Source organism: Streptopelia decaocto, assembly GCF_964273445.1.
Source record: "Streptopelia decaocto genome assembly, chromosome: 4".
Classification (NCBI taxonomy): domain Eukaryota; kingdom Metazoa; phylum Chordata; class Aves; order Columbiformes; family Columbidae; genus Streptopelia; species Streptopelia decaocto.
In genome coordinates, this window is record NC_138658.1 from 40,813,372 (window position 1) to 40,832,522 (window position 19,151).

Here is a 19,151-nt window from a genome sequence, read left to right on the forward strand (position 1 = left end):
TGCCACTGGTCTTCTGCAGTTTACTTTGGTGAAGAATGTTCAAAGTTTGTTCTCCATTCTCCATATATAGAGCCATGAATAGCCAAACACTATCACATGTACATTGATGTTAGAATTAAAATGAGAATTCTGAGATGTGAAGCTCCTTTTGGTTTTTTGGGTTTTTTTTAATGTTAAATGTGATCTTGTTGCAACTTGTTTCTCAAACTCTGCCAGATGGAGAAATTTAGTCTTATCTCTTTAACTAATATGAAAATTGCAGTGGCTGGGAATAGAAACCATTTATTGGTCGTAAGGTTAATGGGATATGACTGATCAGGACACACATTAAGCCTACTGTCTTTATTCTTTCTTTACGTGGATATCATTATAATGGTAATAAGTATTAATATAATTTCCAGCTCTGTGTAGTTTATGTTCAAAAACTTTTTTTTAAATTTCACAAATATCAAGATGGGCATCTGGGTGAATTACTATGATATAAATGATTGAGAATTAAAAACATACATAAAAGAGATTAAAAGAAGATAGTTGAAAAATTTGTGTGCAACAAAACACTAACACGGTTACTTTTAACAATATAAATAGCTCGCTGTAATCTCATTGTAAGCTGCTCTAATTAGTTCACTGTAATCTCTTTCAATTAGCCTTTTCTCAAAAGGATTTTTGTCTTAAGTGATAGCTTTTATATGCCATTATAATGTTTGACACTGGTTCATTCTTCAGAAAACTTGTTTTCATCATAGAAAACTATATTTTTTAACTTTTTTTTTTCCCCTTAGTCCAAGGCACAAGAACTGACGACAGTAAAAATGTCCAAGTTTGGAGGTGGCATTGGTGCACCAAGCAAAGAGGAGAGGCTTAAAGAAGCTGCAGAAATACATTTAAGATTAGGACAAATTCAGCGATATTGTGAACTAATGGTAGAACTTGGAGAGGTAAAATATCAGAACATTATTGAAGAATAAAATATGAAAACCTGCTACCCTAACAAAGATGAGGTAGCAACAAAATGGGTTTCAAGTCCAGAAAAGGGTAATATTGCTCCAATTATATTATTTTTAACATATGCACTCTAATGCATAGCTCATTCCTTATTTAACCTCTTGACAATTCTGTTTTTAATGGAAGAAACATGAAACTCATAAAAAATACAGCTGTTTCTCAAAATAAAATGATTGGGTTAAGTGTATTGCTGCTTTCTTCTAGTGGGACAAAGCTCTCTCAGTTGCACCTGGTGTGTCAATGAATTACTGGAGGAAGCTAATGCAAAGGTAAGGTAATAAAAATATGTTTAATTGTCACTTCTGTCAATAAAAGGACACAGACAAATAGGAAAAATGGAAATTAATGTCAGTTGTACTTGGCTTTTGTTACAGTATTCTAGTTACGTTACTTTTTGTACAGTAAGCTTTGGAATGGAACTGTGGAGGATTTCAACAATGACTTTATGTACAGGAATCAAGTTAAGGGGTTGAACATAAATTGCTGCTTTAACTGGAAACTCTTTAGTACAATATCCGCAGTCTGTAAGTCTTCTGAGGTCTGGAAAGGCAAATGGGTTTCAGTGAACTTTCTATGGCTTCATCTAACACCTACGCCATAGAGAAAAGCTTAATGACCAGCTATATGTGTAGATCTTTCTTGTTTATTTTTTCATTTGTTTAATTAGGAGAGCTGATCAGTTAATTCAGGAAGAAAATGATGATGTCATCCCATACTGTATAGCTATTGGAGATGTGAAGAAATTAGTTTCTTTCTTTACCTCAAGAGGCCAGCTTAAAGAGGCTCTGCTTGTTGCACAGGTATTACATATAACAGTGTGGGAGATGTATTTAGCTATCTGTTTCTAACTCTGAAGATGACAAGCATATTGAAAAGGCTCACTTTATTCACTTTTGCAAAATTTCTAAATGACACCTTACTCTTTACTTTCTTATTGTATTGACCAGTTTTTCTGCAGAAATCACCAAAAGGTATCTCATGCGTGAATTTGTCCTTTAGAGATTGTCTATCTGTATATTGTTGTTCTTCTAATAGTAGCTGAATAGTGCATAGAATAGAGCTTTGAGGTATGCATAATTTAAAAAGTCAAAATATTTGAACCTTAAAGCACCTTAAAACTTTAAAAATATCTTAGTTTTTCTTCTAAAAGAGACATTGCAGGGATTGCTTTTATTACAATTCAGAGAATAGTCTTTGTCTTAGAGGTTTAATCAGGTAATATAAAATACCAGGGCTTTTCCTTTTAACTGGGCACTGAATTTTAATATTATTCCAGCTACACCTTAAAACACATGAAAGAAATTCCTTTTAACCCACCCCAGTATCTTCTCACTTAATGTTAGGAATCATTTGTTGCCAGACATGAAAAAGGTTCAGCTTATGCTACTATATAAACCTTTCCAGATTTGCTGGTATACCTACTGAGAACTATCTACAGAGTTTGTCCTTCACTCACAGACACTTGCTGCTTTGGGTGTAAAAACTAAGGTCATAGCCCCCACTGTCTATTTTAAGCATATTCAAATGCTCAGAAAATCCTGTACAACTTGCGTAGGAAGGAAGAGGTTTCTTGCTTCTGTAGAATTTCTTGTATGGCTGGATAAAACTAGGCTAGGATTTAGCTATGAAGAAGTTCATTGGTTTAAACATTTCCTTTATTATAACTGGGCTTTAGATGGATTTTATAGATATTAGATTATTTTGTTGTTGTTGAAAAGTCACATTTCAAATTTAGTTTGATTGGTACATTTATCCTTTTTTAAATTCACTTCTAGGCAGCTTGTGAGGGAAATATACAGATGTCAACTCTCTCCACAACAAGTGGATCTTCAAATTCTGGTGGAAACAATACAGATGATTATAACGAGTAAGTTGTTCTAGTTTATATGTAAAGCCTCATTTTAGTGTGGAATGTAAAGTCATCAAAGGAAACAAACCTTAGTGGTTTAATTTGGTATCAGCAGTGTAGAACTTGACAAACATTATGTCTTCTGATACTTAATTGATGTAGTTGGCAACTAGCTGAATAGTTCCCCTGTTATGCCTCCTCCTGGATTTTTCTTTTCACTCGCTTGATATTTAAGGTATATTCCTATGCACTTGAATATGTAGCTTATTAACTTAGAACTTTTGGCCAGTAGAGTAAGATTTAGCATTAACAAGTATCTGTGAGACCCCGTTTTATGCATCTTCTCCTCCTGAAGTGTTGCTGTTTATCATCAGTGAAGTTTCTGACAATGTACACTAATGGCCATATTTTAATTGTATGTGCCCATTGAAGAAACTCTACATGTCTCCTTGTTTAGAACAGTGCTCAAAAATCTAAATTACATTATCAAGTTATATGTGTGATAGCAAAAGCACCTTGGAGACTGTGTGGTTTACATATGCAGTTTTTGAGCAATTAGATATTTATGCAGGGTTCACAGGTACAGAATGAATATCCAGATATTTGATATTTTCTTCTGCCAATCTGAAGAGACATTTCCATACTGATGTAGATTTTGGGAAACTGACCCACCTGAATACGCACCAGTTTAAGTGACAGATGAAGCTCAAACTGAATGCACTTTGAAAGTTTGTCGTATCATTACTTGTAAGTCAAATATAGAAATTGTAGGGTACAGAAGCAAATGTGGTGACTTGTACATAAAATAAGAGCCAAAGAACTCCAACCTTTAAGTGACCTTGCAGAATTCATGGTTTGTTCTTGCAGGCTCCTGCACAATGTCAGCAAAGAACTGGCAGAATGGTATTTCCAGGATGGCCATGCAGTGCTTGCAGCATGTTGCCATCTGGCTGTTGAAAATATAGAGGTAACTTTTTTTTTTCTCTTTAATAATGGAAAGGCCAACATTAATTTCCTTTTTACATCTTCACATGATAAGTGTTTTTTTTTTAATATATGTACCACATTATAAAATGCATTACTTTTATTTGGTATTTGCTTTGTATATATTTATATAGAGAGTTTGACCCTTAAAATATTGAAGTTAATAGCAGAACTCCACTATTAAATTCCATTTCTCTCATGCACAGCAAGTAGTATGGTATTATTTAATTGTTTTTTTCATATATACAGTATTATGTTATATTAGAAAATGTAAGATACTTAGGTACCTTATATATACTTATGTGTATATGTATATTACTGTTTACTGTTTATGGTGACTCAAAAGACCCACTCAGAACTGGAACTTCATTGTGCTACGAAAGATGCAATCTCTGCCTTGAATAATATTCAGTCTAAATGATGAAGTAAATAAGAAAAAAAAAAAAAATCCTACCCCTCAGTACAAAAACAGAGCTGACATGTAGGAAACATGTTATTAGATTTTAATTTTGTTTGTAGTTTTAGAAATTGTTTCTTTTCCTCATTATCTCTGGATTTTGTTGTTGCTGACTCAACATGTTCTTCCTCCTCTATGCCTTAAAATGAGTAAAGTTCCATCTTAATGTGCTGTTCAGAGAGAAAGCAATAATCAGTTAATGCCCGTATTTCAAAATAGACATATTTCAGGTTGTTGTGTAGTCTCTTACGGTTTAATATTCTGCTATGCCTATCAGCAACTCGAATTGCTCAGAGAGGGTAAGGACAGGAGAGTCCCTCCTGGTTGAGTGTGGGGTTTTTTGAGTCTTCTTTCATCAAAAAAGAGGGGAAATGTGTAGTCTGAAAGCTAGTGTCCTTACTTAAGACTAGAAGTAATTGCTATCATGTTTTTTAGGTAAGATATTTATGTAATCTCTTTAGTTGAATAAAGGAAGATTCTGCTAAAGGAAATATATTTGGTTATTTTAAAAATTAACATGTGTTACACGATTATTTAGTTATTCAAGAGATCCAAATTATATATAATGTTGCTTTAATCAATGTATATTTTGTCCTTCTATAAAAAGCAGTCTCATAAATGAATGTCATATGTTCAACATGGTAAATCCCCAAAAATGTTTGTGTCCCTTAATGATATAATTTTTTCATTGAGCAAGCTTGCGATGGCAAACCTGATTCGTGGAAATGAACTGGAGTTGGCAATCAGTGTGGGTACTGTCTTAGGAGAAAGTGCAGCACAAGCAACACATTATGCCCTAGAATTACTAGCAAGAAAATGTATGACAGTAACAACATGGTAAGATTTCTTAATGCAAAGAAGATTTTTTTCTTTTTTTTTTTTTTTCCCCTGACAAAACAATAAAGGTGTTTCATTCTGAAACTTCCATAGACACCAAACCACCATGGGTAGATAGAATAGGAATTGCTGCTTGAATAAGAATTGCTATATTAGACCTTTGAAGTACAGGGCATGCAAATGTTCTGCTTTAATCTCAAAATACATTATATATGCATTGTAAATGAGAGAAGAGCCATTGTCAAACAGAGTATGAAACCCGCTGAAAGAAACCTAGATATTTGGGCAATAGGTAGCGTAGTAAGTCCTAGTCTGTACTGAGTAAAAATCACTGCTTCAGACAAAGTAAAGCTACAATTGAATTCTAAAGTCAAAAGGAACAGAAGCTTAAGTAGGATCTGTAAAGTGATTTTTAAGTACTTGTTTGAAAAATATAAAAACCTAAGGGGCTGAGGAATTATTTTATATTGGTGTTGGGAATACCAAACAGCTGGCAAGATGTAAGGATGAAACAGGAGTACTGTTTAATTACATATGAGTAGATCATTTCTGTGTTGCATATAGGGGAAACTTTGCTAAATTTTCTTCTCTTTCTCACAGTGGTTTTACTTTGAAGGATACAGTTTTAGTCCTTTATTTGTCTACCAATAGAAAGCAGAAAATGTTCCTAAGGTGTATTTGGCAGCTCTACAGATGTTTTGGAATTAACATTTCATAGGAAACATGCTTAAACAGATATTGCAATTAAGCATCAGCTTTTCTGCTACAGTTCGTATTTGCTTAAGCATCCAGAGGTAGCATGAGAAAAATGTAGTGGGACTCCTCACTACAGAGCATGTAGCCTGCCTTAGACAATGAAGCATTGTAGAAAAAAATAAAGAAATGGATGACTTGCTTCTCTGGTTCTGTGATGATTTAGCGTGTCTGCATTGCACCAGTGCAGGTGTTTTGCAGCACAGGGGTGTTTTGACAACTCCATCTGCAGCTTTTAAAGTCTCTGAAGCTGTTTCTCTGATCTCTCTGCCTTCATTGTGAAGAGTGATTTTTGTGTAACCTCTGATAGGAAGCACTGGATGAACAGTTAAGAAGAAAAGTGTATATTTTTTCCAGTTCTGTAACAAAAGTTTTTTCTGATCTCAGTGCTGTAGCAAAAACTTACAATAGTATGGCATTTATGTGTATGTGTATAAAACTTCTGCAAATTTATGGCATGTGTAGACTGAAGTCTACATGGGTATACATGATAAAAATTTAAACTGGTGTACTGCATGTTGCCCAAGTATATATCTGGATTTGTCAGTGGGTTTCATATGCTGTACTGAACACCTCTTACAGCTACACCCTGCAATCCTGGATTCAGATTTGCTGCCATTACAGCTTATTTTTCTATTCTGTAGGAAAAGATCAGAGATTCCTGAATCTCTTTATATCTTGTATTATAGAGATACTGGCACAGCACAGTACCCCATGGTCCACTGAATATATAAAATCAAATATGGGGAAGCTGGAGTTCAGGGGCCTCTGATATTCAAAGGGCTCCCTTTTTTGTTTTTACTGGTTGTTATACTTAGGGATACCCATCAATTGGAAATGTTTCACTTGTAGAGACAAACTTAATTCCTCAAGCAATAAGGAAGGACCTTGATGGGTCAGTAATGACATCAGTTATTGGTGGAATGTCTTTTGGGTTTTGATTGGTTTGATTGTTTTTTGTTGGTTTTGTTTTGTTTTCTTTAGAAGTGTGCTAAAATACATAATCAAACAAACAAAAAAGTCAAAAGTAAACCTTCTGCTATTCAGAAGGCTAGTGGTATTTTTCTTGAAATACTGAATTCTGTGTATTCAGACTCAGCTACTGGAATTTCTTCTTTATACTGACAGTGGTTTTAGTTTGGTTCTTGAAAAAAATCCAAGGTAAGACAATTTGTAGATCATTTTATGAGGGCTTCTTTAGATTTTCTTTTAATAAAAAAATTATTTCAGTTTTTGGGCTGACTCTTAAAAATGTTTAAATTGCCTATGAAGATGAGAACCTGTGAGTAACTTATCTTGAAAATAGTTTAAGAACTTATAAAATATGCTATATTCTGAAAGAGCCTTTCAGTATCTTGAAAAAATGGCTACTGCATGGTAATAGTAGAATAGGTTTTTCCAATGGCCTTTTGGCATTAGTTTCTTTAGGTTGTCTAAAGGCACTGGAAAGCTTTTTTTTAATTATTTTTGAAGTTGGTTAATCTGACTCTTATATTTGCTGTTGTATTTTAATTATTTTCTGTTAGATTTTTCCTCTGTAAAGTAAGAATACAAAATAAGGTTTTTATTCATTACTGTTTCAATGTCTTCCTTTTAGCTTTCCATCACTTGGATACAGGTATTTTACTAGTTTGTAGAAAGAGATATGAAAAGCATGTGACATTGCTAATGGTAAAAACAAGCTTAAACTAAGTGTTATAATTTTTTAATTGTGATCAATACTTGAAAGTGGGATAGAAAGCAGTTGCAAATATTGTACAGTAGCTTACCTGAACATTGTTAAGCCACGTACTACATTCTGAAAATCCAGGGCAACTTGGCAGGAGTTTTTGCCTTGCACAAGTCAGTCCTGTGAGTCACAGGAGAAATTGTCTGAAAGAATAAGAGAGTCACAGAACAACCAGAATAATCGTTTATTAAAAGCTCAATATAATAATTGTTTCAAAATAATTTCTTAATATTTACATGTGTTCCCTCCAGCTGCTTGTTGTGTTAGGGAGGGGGTGACAAATGCTAAAAAATTAGGAATATTTCAGAAATGTAAGTTTGCTAATACATAATTTTCAGAAGGATGAAAATAGGTATTATATTCTTTCCCTGTATAGTCTCTTTTTTGTAATGTCACAGAAGCACTAGCTATTCTAGATGACTAAGAGATGCTTTATGCTGATGTCATGGAGCTCTAAAAGCCTGGAAGTTTGAGGATGACATCTTCTTTCAGATTGGTTAGGTCCTACTCTCACTTCTCCTCCCTACTCACATATCCATCTATCTCACTTTGAGGTGGTTCTCATGCTTTAGGATTACACAGCTGGCTTAATTCAACCAACTAAAGCAACCGAAAACTGGCACATGACTTTCCAGAAAAGATTAATAGATTAAGCCTCATTTATTGCACCAAAATAATCTTAGACACTGAGGTTGCTTCTGCTCTTCTCTGGAAGTAGTATTTTTTTTCAGTAAACTTCTTTAGAAAACAGTTTCCTCCTATTACAAACCATCAAGAGTAACTTCATGTCATCTTTTGTTTGTACAGGGATTTAGCAGCTGATCTTCTTATGATGATTCCTGATAACAAGCTGCAGTTAGTGAAACTATGTGCTTTTTATCCTGGATGTATAGCAGAAATAAATGACCTTCATGAAAAGGTACAATGAAAAATAATTTACCTGAATACTAGCAAGAGATTATGTATTGATTTGTTTACTAATTTCAGTAAACCTAAGGTCCAATAAATCTGTAGGATTGATTTGTCACTAACAGTTTTAAATGTCCCTTTTACCTCTTTTAGGCCTCATTGAGTTTTTTTCAGTATTGCACAAGAAAAACTTTAGTTCTTTAATTCTACTCTGTGTGTAGTCTTTCCATGACATCGGTTGCTTCCTGAAATAGCTTATCATCTTGAGAATTACCTGTCAGTATGATTTATAACCTCCTTATCACTGAAGTGATGCATTCTATGAAGTGCAGCCTAATCATATCTTAGTAGAACAGCTTTCTGTACTAGCCTGAATTGTTCTACATCTTATGTCTGTAATTTCCTTAAATCCTCCCTTTCCTCCTCAGCAGTAGAAGGGTCTGCTCCACTAGCTCCCTTAATGTTCAACTTATACTGCACATCTATTGAGCAGTAGTAAAAAGTTCACAAACACATTAGCAATGGAAACCTATACTGCTTAAATTACAGCTACAGAATCTTCTCCTCCTGTGGTTTCTCTGGTCTAGATGGCTTTCTTAATGTGCATTATGTGCAGGTATGTCCTTCAAACAATTACTTCTCTTTCAGAGAGAATTTGATCCTATTGTTGTGTGCAAACTTCAGTATTTCTCTACATCTTAGAGAATTGTTTGAACATTACAGTAATTCTTTGGCAAAATCTTTGTTTTCCAGTGTAATCTTCCTGATGTAGAAGAATGTATGCGATTGGCAGAAACAAGTCAGGCAGATGGAGATATATTCGAAACTATAAAGTACTATCTGTTAAGCACAGAACCTGAAAAGGCTCTTCCTATTGGCATTCAGTATGTGAAAGGTAGGTACTTGGATGAAGAAACCTTTTAAAACATAAGGCGTTTGTATAGTTTACCTCTTAAGATCTCTTGTTTCTGTTTTTCAACAGAACAACTTTGTGGCTCGGATTGGACTTTAGATTCAGTCTGTCCATATCTTGATCTTCTAAGTTACATACGCACTGAACGATTAGTGTTGCATAAATGTAGTGAGTGAGTATATTTTCATTACTTATAAAAGTGGAGGCTTCATTAAAGGAAATTTGGAATTAAAAAAAAAAATACAGGTGCACACTGTTAGTATCATTTTTTGTTTTCCAGAAGAGGGGTACAAAAGAATTGCAACAAGCAAGCTAGTTCTGCAATCAGGAGACAAGAGTGTAGAATTTTCCTAAGTTTTCAAGGTTTAGCAAGAAGAAAAAAAATAAGATATCTTGCTGCTTCTTTCTCTGTGGGGCATTTACAATGGGTAAATCAATGTTCATCTTATTTGAAGAATCTCACTTTGATCAGCTCTGGTTTTAGTTTCCTGAAGAAAAGGAGCAGTGGTACCACACATAATAAGGGGTTTTATTTCAAAGTGTTAAGGAAATGTGATCTGTCACTCTCAGTATTAACTCTGAAATACTTGGATAGCTGTAGCTCAGGTTGTTGTTGGTAGGCTTGTGTGCCTGCACAGGTGTATGTGTGAAGAACTAAAAGGAGCAAAAAGCCTAACTATCTTGTGGTGTATGGGGAAACCTGGGAAAATGGAAGTTCACAGTAACATGCGGGGCGATTTTATTTACATTTAGAGTTTTATCACATTAAAAGCTCTGAGTGACATTGTTTTTGTAACTTATATGATTGTGCTCAATAACTATGTGTTGTACATTTTATCTAACATTTAATAATTGAGATCAATGTAAAGCAAATAGTGTCTGTTTTAAGTTACATCATACAGAAAGTAAGCATAATCAAACATATATTCTCCACAAAAGATGGAAGGATAAATTAGGTTTTAAAATTATAGCTTGAATATGAGTTTGTTTAATGTTTTTGCAGATGCTTCTTGTTGTTCATGATTAATATTTGTCCATTTATAGATTTCGGAATGAGTTGCTGATTTTGTGTGGTTATATTGGTGCTTTACTTGCTATCAGAAGACAGTACAATAGCATTGTACCTGCACTTTATGAGTATACAAGGTAATATTATGTTTTCAGTAACACTGAGAAATCTCAGTCCCTCTTACGATGTAGGCCATACATTGTCCTTATTTCCACCTCCCCCTTACAAAAAATAAAAAAAATTTAAAAATCTGAGTTCCCAGTTCTGTTATAAAGTTATAAGGATATACACATGCCTGTGTATAGAATCTTCTTTACTTTCTGCATGCATTATACATATAAGAGTTTCTGAGGTAATGCAACAAGTTGTGAATCCAGAATTTCAGTCAAACTCTTAGTTCTCTAAGAAAAACAATTTTTAGAAGTACCTGAGTATTCAGCATTACCTCCATGCATTATTATATGTTGACAGTTCTAATTTTGTATCTGTGTGTAGACCATTTGCCAAGACTTACTCAAGGAGCCAAGAGCAACAAGGACAAGCTTTGAATTTAAAGTTCATAACTGGGCACTATCTTGATTCCCACCAAGAAACTTGGCTTGACCTTCTGTTTCTCAGTGAACTAATATTCCCAGGCATTAATACACCTGACCTGGCCCATTTGATCTGACCTGGCCTGATCCTGCTCACTTGGCGAAGCTCAACCCCAACGATTCACCTGACTTCACTTGACATGACTGGGGCCACCTGACTAGGCTTGACTGACTTGAACCAGCTCAGCCTGACCCAATTGACTTAACCTCACTCACTTGACATGACTGGACTTGGTCCACTTGACATGACTGGACTTGGCTTGACTTAACCTGATCCACTTGATGTGTCCTGACTTGGCCCAGTTGATTTGACCAGACTTGTCTTGACTTGACGAGACTTGGCTTGACACAGCCTAATCCAGTTTGGCCCAACCCACTTGACCCTGACCCTACTTGATTTCACTTGGTACACTTGACTTGACCCCACTTGTCCCACATGGACTTGAACTGACCAACTTGGACTTGACCAACACAGAACAATGCTACTTTTTTTTTTTTTTCCCAGATTGCCCAGTACTTTCAGGATTCATAGATTTTTAGATTCCATTTGATTTTAAACTGGACACTTACATACTTAAGCTGGCCATTTTTAAGGCATCCCAACACAAGTGGAAGTTTGCTGAATTAGGTCAGGTAAAAACTGTGCCCTGTATTATGTTTTGATAAATAAAAATGCATTTCACTGCAAGGGTTTTGAAACTGTTTTCCACAAGTAATCAGGTGAGACAAGGCTATCTGAGAAAATGTATTGAACTGTGTCACTCTTGACTGTATTTTTATCATATCTACTATATAAAGGTAAAATAGGATATTAATTTTAGCAAAGTTGTCATTATTAAGAAGAATGCATGTAGCCTTAAAATACAGAATGGTCTCAAAGAAAAAAGAATATAACCAACTAAAGGCAAACTTAAATAAGATGGTGTAAATAGGGATAATTAAAAACAAACTTATATGAAACTATATACTTTATATCTAGTAATTTAATATTTCTAAGGTTTAATATAGTGATTATTTTGAAGGATCAATTTATTTCCATAAAGTTATTTCCATATCCAGTGAAACATAGTTATATATTACTATTGTCTGTCTTGTTTTTCTTGTAAGAAAATACTCAATATTAGAATTAATTTGGACTTTCTTATTTGCATTCCTTTTCAGTCAGCTTTTAAAAAGACGGGAAGTGTCTGTACCTTTGAAAATCGAACAGCTTTCTGAGGAACTAGATGCATGGAGAGCTTGTACTCAATTCAACAAGTAGGTGGAAAAATATAAAATTACTATGAATTAAACTATTAGTTTTTAAATGTTTAATTGTAAATACAGTATTTATTTCCTTTGTAAAATCTGAATATTAATGTAAAAATGAGTATTTTGTGGCTCTCAATTTCTAAAACAAATTAAGATATATACTTGAAAAAACAGTGTCTTTTGCTCATAGGCCTACTGATGAATCACCATGCACCCCACCATCGGAATTGCACAGAACAGTGTATTCAATACTCCAGTCACGAATGCAAGAGGAGCCTCTGAAAGGGATGGTTGGGCCAGACTATGTCACTGGATCAAATCTTCCTAGTCATTCTGATGTTCACATCTCTTGTTTGACAGGGTTAAGGATACAGGTACGATTTCAGAGTGCTAAGGTGTTCTTTCTTGGTGATAGCACTGACTAGTTGTGAGGTTGCCATAAATCTAAGGTCCCTCCCATCATTTGGGAGGAAAAATGTTTTTCCTCTTGGCGCAGCAGCAGAAGTCAGAGGCCAAATGCTGACATTTGCTATATAAGAAAGGCTATATAAAGAATAATTTTCCATTTAAATAATTGCTCAGTTTCCCAACCCAAAACTTTGTAATTTCTACGGGAGAGATTTCTTTTGTCAAATGTTCTGTCTGAAGTGAACTTATTGCCTACTACCTCAACACAGCTTGAATAAAACCCACAAAATTGTCTTCAACCACATACTAACATTATTCTGTTGTTAGTATTTGTCATTATGGAAATGCATGCTATCAAGTTTGTAACTCATGGTTAATTAAAGCCAGATATTAGAAGACTAAATATTCAAATATATTTATTCATCACTCACATAGAGCTTTATGATCAAAACATACTAGCCCTTATAACACCACTTTGGTAAATGTTGTTATTTCCATAAAGGGAAAATTGACTGAGCCTCAAACACTCCTCTCAGGCTCCTGTGTCCAGACAGTGCCTCCGTGTCAGTTTACTCTCTTATATGAGGCTGAGTCTGTTTCCTCTATTCAGTGCAAGATGTCAGCCCAAAGAGCCCAAGGGTTGTTCAGGAATTAAGAGGGATAGTTTTGCTTCAGAAACTGGAGATTGCAAAATGCTGGTGGGATTTTTGAGATAAACAGGATTCAAAATTGCACACCAACAAGTCTAAAAAAACTTGATGCCAACACTTCCGCATCCGACCAATGATCTCTGGCTGTGGCCACAGATACCACAATTATTAAAAATCAAAGTAAATATTTAAGGATTATTAAATGTTTGGTCTCTAGATCATGCAACATAACAAGTTCACTCAATTGATAATATTTATCTATTATCAAAGCTTTTAGTTAGTGAGGTACAATTTTTGCAGGAACATAGATGTTAGTTATAAATCAGGTTTTCATGTCCTCCTGAGATAAAACAAACTGTGTTGTCTGTTGTGGTAGCCTTTACACAACACATGTGAACTTTTTTCTTTCCCTCCCCAAACACTTTTGCTGTACAGGGTCCAGTGTTCTTCCTTGAAGATGGAAAATCTGCAATTTCACTGAATGATGCTTTGATGTGGGCCAAAGTGAATCCTTTTTCACCGCTAGGAACAGGAATACGACTGAACCCATTTTGATGAGGCATTTTCCTCTGTACTTTGTAGTACTTAAAATAACACTCTGGGGGGGTTAATGCTGATTTAACCTTGATTTTTAAAGGGCAGAAAGATGTCAGTTGACTCCTCTGGAAGGGACTTTGAAAATTGTAAAATAAGAACAAGAAAAGGATTTCTATAGAAGTGTTTGTCGATAATCCAAAGAAAAAGTTATTTGAGGATCCAAAGAAAAACAAAAAAGTCCTAACTTCATAGACAGCCATGTCTTTTTTAGATAGAATAGTGTTGTCAGACAATACAGACATATTTCAGTCAACTCTGTGTAAACAGATGCCTTGTAAAGGAAGTAAGCGACTATCTGCACATTATCAAAATAATGATAGCAAACTGTGAAATCCATAACCATAGTTTCAAATATGTAGTCATAGAATTACTTTATTGATAGCCACTGCAACTCATTTTTACAATAACTGGAATCCTGTGGCTCTTTCACACATTGTGTCCCCCTTTTTAATTTTAACTAATTTTTACACACAGGATTCTATAGCAAAAGTAAAATTTTAAAAGTGCTTACATTATTTTTTCATCAATTAGTTATTGTACTTTAATAGCAGTACAAAGTTGTTTACTAATGTTTTGTTTAGATAGGTTTGAATATCTAGATTATAAAATTCTATTTTCTAATAAGTTCATCTCTAACATCTGTCTCCCTTATAGTTTCTCTGGAAGCTAAATGTATTTATAAAACTTTTTTTTAAAAAAAAAAAAACAAAGGGTTTGTATGGAACAAACAGCAAATGTATTGAAATTATTTCATTATGTTACGTACATTTAAAATACTTGTTTTCTTTTTACATTTTGTATTAGTTATAAATATGCACATTAGTATGACAGATTAGAAGTAAATACTTGTGCATATATTTTTATTTACTAAAGCTGTGCTTAAGTGGAAAGAAAAGTATGGCAATAGAATACTAGAGCATATTTAAATTTTAAAGCTGTGTATAGTACGGAATTTAATCATAAGGCAAATCTTATACCTATTCTTGTTAATAATTATTCTTATCAATAATTCTTATAATCAGAATTACTCACCTGTAGAAAAGATGCCTTAGTTATAATATTCTTTATTAGCTTCGTTGATGGCACACAAGCAGAAACCTACATGATCTGTTGTTATATTTTTTTGCTGTTGCTTTAAAATTTTAAAATCCCGATAGTTACATAAAATGTAAAGAAGTTGCCATTAAAAATTGTCAAAACTATTTCAAGAGAAACTGTTGCAAAACTGGAAATAACACAAGGTCTCTTTTAGTGGAACCTATCCAACAAAATCCTCAATATACAGGTAAGCAGTGCCCTCATTTAACGAGAAATAACAACGCTACCATGCTGGAAATCTGTGATGGATATCAGACATAAAAAATTCCTGTCTATCTTCCCCACCCCTTCCTCCCCCGCTTCCTCCTCTTTAAAAAGTTAAAATTTCGTTTTGTCAGTGTTCTAGAGTATTACTACAGAGTTTCTGCTGTAAGAATATATTTGGTGGGGGAAAAGTTGAGTTGTTTTGTAACCTATTTGAAACATTTTTGTACATATTTGGATGTTGGAACAGAATGTTTTACTTTTTGCAGGTGTTGTTCGGAGAAATGTTTTCCTTTGTTTAACCCTGTGGAATTTGGGGAATGAGAGTTGGGTTTCAATGAAATGTCAAATGAAAGACTAGAAATGTTTTAGCACATAAATTATACAACCTTGTATGTAAAAGTTGTTTATATCAAGTTGAAGAGCAAAGGCAAAAACTGAGTATGCAGCCCTATGACCGATGATTGGGATCTGAAGGATTGACTCAAATGCCACTCTACTATATTTTCAATTTTTTGATCTATCCTAAGGATTTTTACCTATATTTCATAGTTCAAATATCATATGCTATGTAGTATAACTGCATCAATTTGTTGCTCATGAATTGTGCCTTACTTGGAATCTTAGACAAATCGACTCCCTCTTTAAATAAGAGAGTGAGGGTTAAGAACTCTTTCATTGCTCAAATACAAAAATTAAGTCAAAGGGTGCTTGTTATATTGGGAATCCATCAGGTAACAGTCATTGTGAATAACATGAGGTTGCATTTTCTTTAAGGTGGTTGTACTCCATGTGGTGAGGGGAACATGCAAAAGGGATTGTAATTGTGTTATTGCTACAACTGTGGTCACAACTGTTAAAATATAGATTCATCCTTTTCAAAAATACTTTCAGATTGTTTGCTGATGTGTGACTTCATTGTCTGGCACAGCTAGTCAAAAACAGATATTTCCCCTTAATATTAAAGAATTCTTTGTCTTTAAATGTTTGTTTGACTATTCTGTAAATGTCATACCTCTGAATGAAGAAATTTATCAAACTAAATAGCTAGTGCTTTCCAATTACTGTTAAATCTCAGTTAAGTGTAACATCACTTTATCCCCACCAAATTAAGTTCATTGATCTATTGAAAGAATCTGGCCAACATTACTGATGTTTGTAAGCTTCACAGGCTGCAGTCACATGTGAGACTTCCTCAGGTGGGTTCCAAAACAATACAAAAAGTTCTGTCACGCTATAAACTGTTCCCATTGCAGAGACTGCCTTTAAAACGAGATATGACACTTTAAATCCACATTACTTAATTTCTTCATTGGGTAAAATAATTTAAATCCAGAATTACAACAGCTTAAGATTGCACTAATGCAAGAAAATCCATTCATTCTTTACACAGAAAACAAAACTAAACTACTGAGTCTAGATACCATTTTCAGAATAGGCATTAGGCTTTTTAAAAAACTTGAAGCTTTTACATTTATGTAGGAAGGAAATTAAATCCAGGATCATCTTTCCTCAAGATAAAAATTACTAAAAACATGGAGTAGGGAATAGATTTAGAAAAGCAGTTGTGAAGACCAGTATGCATTTGCACAATAGGTCAAAATATGAAGACATGAAGTATGCTTTGAGACTTAGTGAAAATTACTAATACAACAATTATAGTTTGTAGCTTCTAATGTTGTATCAGTAACATCTGTGTCAGAAAAATTCACTGATAAAACAGTAAGCCAGTTCTAGGAAGAAATGAAGCCAAAAAGGAAGCTAGGCAATGCTATAAAAACAAGTAAATTACTGTATTGCAGATATTAAGAAATAATAACAAAAACTGTATTTTAGAATGTGATGATTTCAAAGAGGGTTTTGATTTATTTGCTTAAAACAGAATTGTTCCCTAATGGACAGTAAACTTAAATTTCTTTTTGTTGATTATGCAGTCAACACTACTGTTATCAGAATGGGCTTTGTGTTCCAAAGTTCCACTCCCTGGGTGACCTTCTCAGTGGTCTCCTGGGAGGTACCAAACTTCCATCGTACCACGATCTGTCAGCTTGTTTTGCCTGGTTTTCTTTAAAGTGAAGACCTGTTTTGCCTCTTGTTTCTGAGGAACCTAGATGCAAGGGGGAAGGGGGCAGAACAGGAAAACTATATTAAAAGAAACAGTGGCTCTGAAGATTCCAAGTAATTTAAAAGTGACAATGCTGTTTAAATCACCTTTTAGTTTAGTGTACAATTTTATATTTAAACAGTGAAATAAGGCCTTGTCTTCACTTAGGAAGGCAGCATTTTACCCCTGCATGTGTACATAAAGTGGAAGCACTACTATCTTCTGACGCTATAATTATTTGAACCAGTGTTGATGGGAAAAGGGAAAAATATATACAAAAAACCTGAAAATTGATCTGCTATTTAATTACATTTTACTCCAGTACCATAACACTGATAGAGTACCCCAGGGAATGTTGAGTGTAGCCACACAGCAGTCATCAGACACTGGGAAAAATTCAGAAGACTGTACTCACGCCCCAATTCATGTTCTCACCTGTAGGGTTTTCATGGCGCTCCTCAACCATGTTTCGTCAAGCACGAACAAAGGCAGCGGAAGGATGCCCTGCTCCTCTCTGCCTTCACTTGTCATTCTGAAACCTAGCACCCCTGCTGTGGTAAAATATGACTGTCCCACGCTCTGGTCCCACTCTTCTGCTTTTTAAGAAAATAAAAGCGAACATTCAAAACACTCACATGGATTCTCTTCTTTCTCTTGCACTCTCGTTTTCATGTGCATGTTAACGATGGAATCAACCTTCTGTCAGTACTGTTTTTGTCAGTACTGGGTTCTATGGTTATTTCTGTGAACCTGATGTTACTCTTGCTAGCCTTTGGAGCTGGTCATCTGGTAACCATGGCTAACTCTGCCTGATAACAGTAGTCTGTTAAATCAACCTCCCTGTCTTGAAGTTTTTTAATTCTGAAGAAAAATGTGTTTGGGAATTGATTAAATTAAAAAAAAAAAAAAATCAAGAGTAGTCATTCATTTTTGCAGTTCTATAAAATATAATTAATTTCATCTTGAAAGCAGGGAAAGCAAGATATAATCATCTTAAATAGCTTGACCAAAACTATTTGGTCAAGCTGAAGGAAATTGAACAGCAGTTGATATCCAGGCCTGTGAGCATAATCCACTAGGTTAAAGATTCTGAAACTCGTCTTCCAGTCAGATTTCCCTTTAAAACACATTTTTCACTTTTGTCTGTGCTACTTCTTGCCAAATCAGGGCAAGATATGAAAGATATTGAGTAACAGGCCAGCACTAGCGATGAACAGGGACAAAACTGCCCATGGTCACCACTGCCTCACCCTCCCTCAGCTGGCACCGTGCAGGAGCCTGCGCCAGCGCTCCTGCTGCTCCCGCCTCGCACGGACCTTCAGCTGCGGGTTTGAAAAAAAACTTTATGCAACGGGAACAGGAAAAAAAAAAAGGTTTTGGGCATGGGCAGGTGTGAAGGAGATGTCTGGATGGTTTTGTTACCCATACTGAGATTTCTTGTTGACCCCCCAAAACTCTTTAAGTCACCTGCAGAGGCTTTCAGTACTAAGATCTAAGTTGTACAAATACAAAAATATGATAAATGTTGCCAAAAGCAACCGCTTAGCTTGTGTGTGTGCGTTTTCTGTATGTCAACCCTGTGGAGTGGCACCTCAAAATGACGGAATGTAGACCGGCACCGCGGCCCCGCCCCAACGGCCGCCCTAACGGCCGGTTCGCGCGCAGCGCCGGGGGGAGGCGCCGCGATCTCGGCCCTGGGTGTGAGGGGCCAGTAGCGCCACAGGGCCCCCGGCTCCAGGCACCGCGGGAGGAGTCCCCGCCGAGACAGAAGAGAAGCACAAGCGAGCGCTGGCACCGGCTC

The 19,151-nt window shown here is 35.2% G+C and overlaps 1 protein-coding gene across 1 annotated transcript in view; it reads left to right on the forward strand.

The window, feature by feature from the left end:
* The window catches only part of WDR17 (WD repeat domain 17), a 43,306-nt gene extending 27,076 nt beyond the window's left edge, over window positions 1–16,230 (forward strand). The window contains exons 17-29 of the mRNA XM_082051350.1: window positions 783–938; window positions 1,210–1,274; window positions 1,673–1,805; window positions 2,781–2,872; window positions 3,722–3,821; window positions 4,993–5,132; window positions 8,422–8,533; window positions 9,277–9,418; window positions 9,506–9,608; window positions 10,481–10,582; window positions 12,200–12,295; window positions 12,480–12,663; window positions 13,783–16,230. Of these exons, the coding sequence (XP_081907476.1) occupies window positions 783–938; window positions 1,210–1,274; window positions 1,673–1,805; window positions 2,781–2,872; window positions 3,722–3,821; window positions 4,993–5,132; window positions 8,422–8,533; window positions 9,277–9,418; window positions 9,506–9,608; window positions 10,481–10,582; window positions 12,200–12,295; window positions 12,480–12,663; window positions 13,783–13,902 (1,545 nt within the window). The 3' untranslated portion in view covers window positions 13,903–16,230. The remainder of the gene's footprint in view (window positions 1–782; window positions 939–1,209; window positions 1,275–1,672; window positions 1,806–2,780; window positions 2,873–3,721; window positions 3,822–4,992; window positions 5,133–8,421; window positions 8,534–9,276; window positions 9,419–9,505; window positions 9,609–10,480; window positions 10,583–12,199; window positions 12,296–12,479; window positions 12,664–13,782) is intronic.
* Window positions 16,231–19,151: the final 2,921 nt, after the last annotated feature.